This window comes from Phaseolus vulgaris, chromosome 5, assembly GCF_051622355.1.
Source record: "Phaseolus vulgaris cultivar YP4 chromosome 5, ASM5162235v1, whole genome shotgun sequence".
NCBI lineage: Eukaryota > Viridiplantae > Streptophyta > Magnoliopsida > Fabales > Fabaceae > Phaseolus > Phaseolus vulgaris.
The window spans coordinates 34,062,148-34,072,608 of NC_143502.1; the positions used below are offsets into that span (position 1 = coordinate 34,062,148).

At 33.5% G+C, this 10,461-nt stretch overlaps 1 protein-coding gene across 2 annotated transcripts; it reads right to left on the minus strand.

Annotated features, from left to right (window-relative positions):
• Positions 1-282: 282 nt before the first annotated feature.
• On the minus strand, positions 283-6,165 carry LOC137835456 (putative serine/threonine-protein kinase At1g54610). 2 transcript variants are annotated; one of them, XM_068643978.2, is made up of 8 exons: positions 5,048-6,165; positions 4,265-4,549; positions 3,495-3,812; positions 3,085-3,312; positions 2,717-2,814; positions 2,273-2,387; positions 1,090-1,557; positions 283-650 (listed from the first exon to the last, which is right to left on the minus strand). In XM_068643978.2, the coding sequence occupies exons 1-8, from the start codon at positions 5,465-5,467 to the stop codon at positions 480-482; spliced, it is 2,103 nt and encodes a 700-aa protein (XP_068500079.1). In that variant the 5' UTR covers positions 5,468-6,165; the 3' UTR covers positions 283-479. The 2 variants fall into 2 exon arrangements, 1 of the variants encoding a protein (XP_068500079.1); XR_016521004.1 differs by lacking the exon at positions 2,717-2,814 and having other exon boundaries at positions 5,048-6,162.
• Positions 6,166-10,461: the final 4,296 nt, after the last annotated feature.

Below are 10,461 nucleotides of genomic sequence, written 5' to 3' on the forward strand. Positions count from 1 at the left end.
ACACTAGAGATAACAATTTGCAATAGAGAAAATTCAAACAACTAATATATTTGTGTATTTTCTTTAATATTAGGTGATTTTTCTATCAAATTTTGTATCATCAACAATTTTACTCCAATTTTCAATCTTATGTGTTTCCTTTTCCTTTTTCTTTTTCACTTTCTTTATATATCTTTCTCCTTCCACTTTTGGATGAAATAATGTTGGAGCTAATATGACTTGGAGATTTAGTAATACAATTTGAAAAATTGGATTGCATATATAAAAGGATTAGAACATGAATGGAAAGAACATCAAATTCTTATTATAAAAGCCTCAATTTACACTTTATCTGTAATTTACAAGAGAAGAGTAATGAACAGTGAACACACTCCTTCCCTTCTCTTTCTATAATTTTGATATAAATTTTGTTGTGATTTAAAATATATCTAGCTGTGTAACAAGAAAAAATAATTATGTGTAATTGACTAAGAATCATCCTAATTTTGGTTTGCACGAGCTATCTCACCTGACTTGTACATTCTTGCTCGTCTCGAATATTCTTGGATCTTTCGATCACGCTCTTTGAGCATCTGATCCATATTGTTTGATGAAACCAGTAATGGACCAGAGAGGTGGCCGATATTGTTTCCCATGGGTCCATGCCCCTCCTGAAATAGGTACCAGAATCAGTAACAAGCAAAAACACAAGATAAATGACAAATGCATACAAAATGTGGAAAAATGGGGACACAAAAACCAAGTTGTTTTCATCGTTGATTGCTAGCAAAGCCGTTACCGACAAGTTCTACATGCGGACTCAATTACAACCAAGATTAACAACTTTCACATTGATTAAGAATGATAGTTAAGTTTACTTGTTTTTAGATAATGAAAAGGTACTCTTTCCTAAATTATCATCAGTTATATTTATTCAGAATGATGGTTAGGTTTAAAGATAAAAGCTTTTTTGAAACAGAAGCATTAAATAGGATTTAGAAAACTGAAATTTGTTTATATTTAAGTCCACTATGAAGATTTTTCGCTTGTATTTGAGTTCATAGAGAATAGTAATGAACATTTGGAAGGAAACAATAGTACAAAACTAACCAGAATTTGTGTTTGAGTTGAGACTTTGGCGTTTTCGATTTGCCTGGGATCAATTCTGTGAGAATGGCGTTTTTTATCATGCCTTCTTCTTGAATCTGATCCAACATTAGTTGACTCCAAAGATCTTTGTGCTTGAATTGCTTCTTGGGGCCTCGAAGAAACATGGTTTTCCTTTTTGTCTCCAGACAATGAAGTCCTAGATGCCACTCCAGATAGTTTTGGTAGGTTGACTTTGTTTGAAACATGAGGCTGCTCACCACCTTCCTTTCCAGCCATTTCCCAGCCATTGCCTGGAACCAATGGACCTGAATGCATAGGCCTCTGATAAAGAGGCCCCGAGAAATAATTTACTGTTGCTTTATAATCCTCTGATGGTTTCTGTGGAAAAACCAAATGTCCAGAAACAGGTTCCCTGTGAGGGTTGAAGAATTCGTTCTGGCTCCTTGAGTTTGGGAGGCGTTGCCCTTGCTGCATCAAATACAATTATGATTTACTGAGATGAAAAAGAGACAGATTGCAGAGCACTAGACGAGACATTTTTTCTATTGGCACGTTCAATTGCCCAAATATAAAAGGAATCTCGATTATGGTAAGCAAAGAAGCAGTTAAACTACTGAAACTAGAGGGACAGTTGGGCATTGAGAGGTGAAGGCACTCAAAGTTCTGCCAGTTAGGGACTTTTGGTAAATGCTAGAGGGATCTGGAACAGTGTAGTGCTTTCTAGAGGGATTTCCCCATGTTCAGTCGATGAAATTCAATCTTTCTTGCTGTTTTTGATATCGGGTCTAACAAAATTCTAATACACAATTTCTTTATTGTATTCTCCTCTGTACCTAATTCTTAAACATGATGAGCACATTTGACTCAAAAGTCAGCTGAACTTCTAAAATCATCATATTTAGCAGGGGCAAGTCTGCAGGTGATACTCAGATAAAAATCAAACCAATGAACCTTTACAGAACAAAAATTAACAAACTGTTCGATAAGTTGAATCAAAAGATGTACAAATCTTCCAGATTTTTCTTTTTCTTGTCCCCCTATTTCACGGGTATTAGATGCAGACTATTTGGTATAACACTATGCCCAAAGGTATCAAACAGATGTATGTAGGTCATATTAATTGATTACTACAACTATGAAGATGAATAAGGAGAAATTGTGGCCTTAATCTTGATTCTATTACCTGCATTGATATGTGAGGGCCCTCATTGTCTTTGGATAAAATAAATGTCTGAGGTTCTTTCTCTTGTCGAACTCTTGGTCCATTTTTCTTCTCCTTTCTCCCATCAGCTCCTTGCCTAAGATGATAAACAAAAATTTATACTTGTCACGTCAGCAACAGTCTCAGGTAACAAGGTTTCCATCTACCACAAATGGATTAATCCAATGGAACAGAAAGCAAATTCAAAATGAATCATGAAAAATATCTTTGCAGTTACATTACTGCAAAGCTTTAGGAATTAAATATATGCTCTATTTCAAAGATTTCAACAATCTATACAAAATCAATTTCATTATGTGAGAAAAGTTAAAATCACGTCAGAAAATATTAGTATTGAAAACAAATCAAATTGTCTCTGCCTCAACATCATTTTTACATAAAAAATTATAATCCTACAGCAGGTACCTTGTTGCTTCTTCCCACAATTTAGTGTCAATCTCTTTGCAGGGAGGATATTTTGGTAAACTAGATGGATCGCAAGGAAGGGGTTCCATTGAAAAGAACTGTCAATGAAGGGGGTAAATATCAAAATGGAGAATCAAGGGCCACATAGAAGTTTAGAAAGGAAACGAGTTCCTTCAATATATTGAATAACAACATTGTATAAGATATTTGATTATTTTTTCCACTCAATAAGGTACTCCAAGGCAGGAATCAGCAAGAGTGCTTAATAATCACAAGCACACACATCAAACTCAGAAATTGGTACTCAAATCTCACACATCGAGTACATTGCATAAGTACTTCACATATTGTAAACATAAATGACTCACCTCACTCTTCAGGGCTGTAGCCGCTGTTCCTCGAAGTGTGGGATCTAAAGCAAGTAGGGACTCGATGAGCCTTGTGACAGCAGATGGATAGTCTTTAAATGTTTCAGCAATACAACGTCTATAATGGTGGGGAGGCCTGAATACTGTTGAATGTGGTGACCGCAGCTTACGCCAATAGTCCTCAGATGGTGAGCCACAAAGTTTAAAAATCCTATGCAATTGCTCAACCTACAATGAACAGAAATCAAACTTCAGGCACCTAACTCTGTTACTGTATAATATCAATTTGAGAATTGACTATATTGCTCTAGAAATTGAAACTATGCACATCAGTGAAGAGACCACTTGAAAGTAACAGTGAACGCATTTATGATGAGTAAATGATAAAACTAGATTATGAGGCAGCGTACCTCTGTTTTTCCAGGCAAAATAGGCCTGCCACAATATAATTCCCCCAGTATGCAACCAGTGCTCCACAAATCTACTGCAACTCCGTAATTAGATGCTCCGAGTAAGAGTTCTGGTGGTCTATACCACAAAGTTACTACACGGCTGGTCAATGGAACCTTGTGATGGGGGTCAATAAAATTTGCCAAACCAAAATCTGCAATCTTTAAGGTGCCATTATTGTCAATGAGAAGATTTGAGCCCTTTATGTCACGGTGGAGGACACCTCGACTATGACAATGATTCAATCCACTGAGAAGCTGCTGCATGTAACACTTAACCTGACATATAAGAAAAGTCACTTAGAATTTTAGACAACTAAGCATAGTGGAGAGCAAAAACAGTTGAATTCAAATAGCTAAATGCTTCCCATCCCACTATTAAATCTGACATCAGTATACAGAAGTGTCAATGACCAATTATCCCAAAAGCTTAAGCTGTTAGGCAAAAGCTCATTACTAGTTTTATTACATCTCTAACATGTTTGAATTACAGACAATGCACAGGCACAATTCTTCCATGTGCTGAAATTCAACTTTTCATTTTAGAAGAATCTGGGCAGCAAAGATCAAATTCCCGCAACTTTGTTCATAAAGCTTTGATACCATGTCAAATACGTCAAAAGCTCAAGTTATGTGAAGGCCCATGAATGGTTTTATTACGCTTAACTAGAGGAATCTTGAGTCCATGTAATACAGAAGACTGCAAGAATAAAAAGATATAGCATCACTACCTGTGGTTCAGAAAACTTAATGCTAGGACTTGATGCAAGTCCTGTAAGATCATGTTCCATGTATTCAAAAACAAGGTACAGGCTGCGAGATGTCTGCGACGTTATCAATCCTTCCAACTTTATTATATTTGGATGGTCAAGCCTACGCAGAACAAGGATTTCCCTTGCCATAAACTTGACACTCTCAGCGTCAAAATTATCAAAGCGTACCCTCTTCAATGCAACGATCTTTTGGTGAGTCAAATCACGTGCCTTGTACACAGAACTGTAGGTTCCTTGGCCAATCTGCATGGTAGAATGCCATCACACGAGTCGTTTAATAAGTGAAAAGAAAAAACAACACTAACCATTAAGAATAGAAGAGAATACTATTTCTTTGTCCCACAAAAATAAGTTTAATCTCACCAAAAAGACAATTAATCACCCTAACTCACATTTTTCATTCTCTATTTTTGACAAAAACTTTAATAATGAAAATAATCCTGAACTCATAGGCATTACACAAAGCACAGCAAAATCTAAGCTTCAAAAACAAGCGCACAGGTTTCTGAAATACTCTTTAACAAAAAATATTATACTCTGAAATTCAAAAATTAGGCGACAACGTTTTTCCATTTCCCTCGCATCCAGCTGCACAGGTCAGAGAAAAGATTAATTTCTTAGGCATGCAATGTTTTGAAACTTTTGACAAGTGCATTCACATGATGATTATAACAATTGGTGAACAACACGACAGTTGAACAATAATGCAATCACAGAGTAAGCAGCCAAATTAAAACTTACTTTACCAAACCTCTCAAAAGTATCTGCCCTTCGTGGTATCCACCCTTGGATAGCTTCACCAGCAACAGAAGAAAGCCAAGTTGGCCAACCTGCTGCAACTTGCTCTCCTTCTAAACCCTTAGGAACCCTTCCAAGACCGGGATGATCAAGAGCAGCCGATTCAGGTTTCTCCTTTTTCTTCTTCCCATTCTGAGAATCAAACAACCGCATCGAACCAACAGATTCCTTGCCAATTAATGACACTTTCATATCAGCACCATCTAAAACCTTATCTTTGCCCCAAACTCCATCGACCCTTTTCTTGGAACTCAATGCAGAAACCTTCATCTCAGATGCCCTTCTGCTAGATGAAGTCAATTCCCTTGCCACACCCTCCCTGCTGTCATCAACAGCAGCACTCTTGGAAGCTATGCACCCCATGTTGCACCACGAAGCTATTAATCAAGTATACAATATTATTATTATTATTATTATCCTGCAATCAAGAACCACGATCGCAATCTTCCACCTACAACTTCATCATGCAAGTCACCAACTAATACTCATGCATGAATCTGTTGTACTCCTTCAAAAAAAAAAAAACAAAGCTGGGGATTTCCCCTCCTTGAACCCTTAAAAATAAAATAAAAATGGAATAAAACCACGCTTTCTCTGCCCTCTTTTGAAACTTTCAAACTGACCCAATTGCAGAGTCAGAGATTCCAATCAAAGACGCAATTCAGAACCCTCCACTAACACTGCGCCAACAATTGTCAACATTCAAAAAAAGAGGGTGGTGATGATCCTAACACTGGTAGACAAAGAATGGTAAAAGTGATTAATAAAGAAAATATTGGGAAAGAGAAAAAATAAAAACTTGAGTGGATCTTTAGAATGGGGTTAAGGGTAAGAATGGAATGGTTGGTGAAAAGCTTAAGATGAAAGAAAGTGTTGGGTTTGGGTAAGAGTGAAAGTTCAACGCGTATTCATAATCTCATAAATTAAAGAGAAATGAAATATTAATATCTCCCTAACACGACGGCTTTTGCCGACTAAGCTCAGTCAACACACCCTTCTCTTTCCTCTCAGGGGCAAGACTCTGCCATTGACGCTCTGCAACCAACAATTTCCCCCCCTTTGACGGATTATTTTTATTTTTAAATAAATAACTACTTTTTTTACAACAAACTATTTAACACATTTAAATCAAATATTTTATTTATAAATCTCACATAATTGCACATTTTTTCTACTGTTAGTTCATTTATTCAATGTTTTCATTTATGAAAATACTATATACTCTTTTTGTAAATAAAATAATTCTCTTTAAAGTTTTTGACATAATATATATAAATTTATTCATATTCTATTCATACAAAAAAATAGTTCATGACTTTATTCATATTTTTTAGAAACTAAATTAAAATTCCAAAAAATTTCAACATGCAATTAGTAACATTTCAGTAATCTCTCGCCTTATTTAGCCTGAAAATATTTTATACATAACTTAAGATATGTAATTTATATTTTAGATTTTAAACAAAAATATTTATGTAATTTTCAAATGCATGAAATGGCTTGAAGAATTCTTTTTACTAGTCTCATGGGTTACTGCATGAAATCTGAGCAAATATTAAAAATATTTAAGCATAAAATTGTTTTCTGAATTTTTTATTCTTAATTAATTTATCTGTACTTTATATTCTTAAAATAATTTTAATTTTTTATAGGACATATTTATATAACCAACATTATAATTAATCTGAGTGAAATTAGGTATAGTTTTTTTAGGTAAGTGTTGAATTTGAATTTTATGAATGTAAAAATATTAAAGTATTAATTAATTAGGTCCTCTGAATGTGATTAATTAATATGTTGTATCTTGCTTTTTTGACAGCATTAATGTGTTATATTTATAGCATGATAAAACAAATATTTAAATAAATAACTTAATTAAATATTTATTTAATATTCTGTGTCAGAGAGAGTTTATAGCACAAAATTTATTGAAATAGGTTGAATATATAAATTACAAATCATTCTTATGTCTAAGTTTAATTTATATGTATAGTTAACAAAAAAATATACATAAATATAATATAAACTTACCGTATTCGCATTTATTAAAGAAGAATAACGTGGTAAAATGGTCAGATTATATTGAATATTTGTCCAAAAATATTTTATATATGCCAATGAAGGAGATAAATTAAATTCGTTATACGTTTAGATACGTTTTATATTAATAATTAATTTTAAAGGGTTAACTCATCTCATAATCAATTAAAACGAATAAAAAATCAAAACAAAACAAAATCCACTAAAACGGATACATTTTAAATTTAATTATTTTTATTGCAAATAAAAAACATATATTTAGGTATTCCAGGTAAACTACATTGTGGCAAACTTCGGTAACCATATGTTATTCTTTAGTAAATAAATATTATTTATTTAGTGTGTCTGCCGGTTGACTCTGACGACAGCCTGGTCCTTCTATCTCCTTGATCAAGAAACTTCTCACTGCGAAGACAAAGGGGTACATTGACAGTCGTTTGCACTCTGATGCTCAAGTCAGTATAAGGGCAAAGAAACACCAAGTGTATAAAGTAGTTTCAGTCTTAGAAACTGTGTACCTTGATAGAGTTCTTAACACCCTTTATATAGGTTGAAACTAGGGTTTACCTTTTTGTGTTGTTACCCTTGTCTAGGGTTCCTTGGGGAACGTCCTTGCATCGCTATTTACATAATCTTAGTGTATCTGGCACATAGAACTTCCTTTAACTGGAGTGCAACGATTAACAGAGTGACCGCCTAGGTACCAACTTGTGCACCTAGTCTATGGCCCATCTGTTTCTGCGGGTGCCCTAAGTATTCACGTGCCATGCATGCAGCTTCCCTTGGAAATCCTAACCCTAGTGGGCCTTAGCGCCTCCAAGGATTATTCCCACATGTTGCGCCTATATGCACTATACACACCACGTGCATGGATCCCTCGTGACTTAGGTTTTCCCCTTGTCTGATGTTTTAAATGATAGCTTAGTATAACTCTAGTTTATATTTTAGTTTATATTTTTAACAAAAACGTTAAAAATAAATTATACAGACACTACCTGTTTCTTTTTAAATTGTATAAAACTATACTTTTAGTATTTTAGTTTCCTTTATAAATATATATTGTAGGTTATTTTAAAACAAACAAAGAAATTAGTGTAGAAAAAGAAAAAGACAAATAATATTAAGTAAAATTGACAATATTTTATTAAAAAATAAGTCATTAGGAATTAAACTTAATTTACATTCTGCTTATTTAATTACAGAAAATATTTTAGATTCTTATTTGATTAGTGAGATTGAAACTCTAAATATTATCAAACTCTTTAGAAGATAAAAAAAACTCATTGTTTATTCTTTATTTAACTTTTTCTTCAAACTCTTTGTCTTAATATTTATCTTCATTCACTCAATTCAAAGTGACCAATTCATACAATACAAATTAAAACATTTTTCTAAGTACTCAAAAAAATTATTTTAACGGAAGTTATATTTAGCATTACCGACGGTTTGAACCCCCGTTAAGTACATTACCCATGATTTGTTTTTCTCCTGAAAGATCCAGCGTCGTTAAGTGATTACTGGCGGTTTTTATGAACTCCTGAAAAATAATCACTTTTCGACAGTTTTGAAAACCCCTGCTAGTTCCGATAATTTGAAAATCCCCGCTATTCTCGGCAGTTTGAAAATCTCCGTTATTCACGACGGTTTGAAAATCCTGCTATTCCCGACGGTTTGAAAACTCCTGCTAATCCCAACGATTTGAAACCCTTCGCTATTTTCGACAGTTTCGAAACCCCCATTACTTGTACGAATTTTTTAAACAATTAGTATAAGAACATGTGAAAATACCTACAAATCAACCTAAACCAATCCAAACTGAAGAAGAAGTTCAAGCCAAATAAAGAAAATAAAAATCTCTTTTACCTTTCGAGCAAACTCTATTGATCAAGCTGGATAAAGTGTATAATTACCAACTAAAAAGGGATGTGCAAAATGATGAAACTTTGGAAAAATATTCATATATCTCTTCTAAGCATTAAAAGGAGACTAAAGAAGCATTTGACATTTAAATATTCCAAGAAAAATAACTCTTTTTTAGTTTTTATTACATGCATTTCTTGAAACCTCAAATACAAAATGTACGGGTCTGCAACTTCTATTGTCTAATGAATTACATTGGTTTCATCTTAATTTAATTTCGATAAATTTTAAGGCCAAAATCTGGTGCAAGTTGAAGTCACCAGAAGACACCAACTGAGAAAATAATGTATTTAAATGGCAAATTGATAGTGTTATGTTACTGCACTAAGGAACTATTAACATTTGGGAACAGAAAAAAGGACGAATCTGAGTTATTTTTCTTGTGAATTTATCTAAAAGCGAATCCGATCAGAGGAAATAATATACATAGGAGATTACCTGCTATGTTCATGAAGCAAACTGCAAGAGAAGTCCAAATATGGAGCAACAAACTTCCTTGATAATTTTATCTAAATAAAATTATCTTGATCTAAATAAAATGAATATGCGATAAAACCTTGTTAGGTAGATCAATTCTCTCAATATGTTTGAATTGATTATGTTAGAATTAGTTATGTATCCTCTTAATATGAAAGATTAAATGGCATCGTAATCCAATTTGCACACATATTTAATTCATACGTTAAAAACTAATTACTACAGATAAAACATCAAAATTCCAGAAACCAAACACTGCCTCAGATGTACAAAAATGCAACACGCCAATGCATGACCAAAAATGTGTGTCTAAAGTTGTAGGAAGATAAAATCTTAGTTATAGTTAAATACAATAAACACTACTTTAATAAAAACAATTATAACATTTTCTCTTCAAGAACGAGGGTATTGCAGATAAAATGTAGATACCCTCTTCAAATGCACACCAACACAACTTACAAAATCCTCCCTTTTGTAAGAACCGGGAAGTAGATGCTTCCTAAATTCAATACACTTTAATACAAGCCTGATGATGTCATCAATTGTAGGATAGTAATAGCAGTTTCGATGGCAAACTGAAATAAATAACCAAAAGTTTGATTAGGTAGTTATATAAGATGGAAGTTTTTTACTACAACTATTATATGTAATTAAATACATACATGAATAATTTTGAATTTTCTCATTGCAAGCTCAATTAGTCCAACCTCCAAGTTGTTTCTGATTTTCTTATCAGCTTTAACTTTGCATTGAATGGTGGTAGGCCCGTAATTTTGCAACCAGCTCAGTGGCATCCTTATCTTCATTAATCGAAAGCACACGCACCAATTAAGTGACATCAATATATACATTTGAAAATGGTTGGAAATAAGAAACAATCTATCAAAACTAATTGACACAAAACAAAGCATTCGAAGTTA

Excerpts from the sequence above, each read along its gene's own strand:
- LOC137835456 (XM_068643978.2), bottom strand. The coding sequence starts at position 5,467 with ATGGGGTGCATAGCTTCCAAGAGTGCTGCTGTTGATGACAGCAGGGAG. Across the intron at positions 3,313-3,494 it reads TTTTGCCTGGAAAAACAGAG|GTTGAGCAATTGCATAGGAT; the intron begins GTACGCTGCCTC and ends TGTTCATTGTAG. Across the intron at positions 2,815-3,084 it reads CTACAGCCCTGAAGAGTGAG|TTCTTTTCAATGGAACCCCT; the intron begins GTGAGTCATTTA and ends CTTCATTGACAG.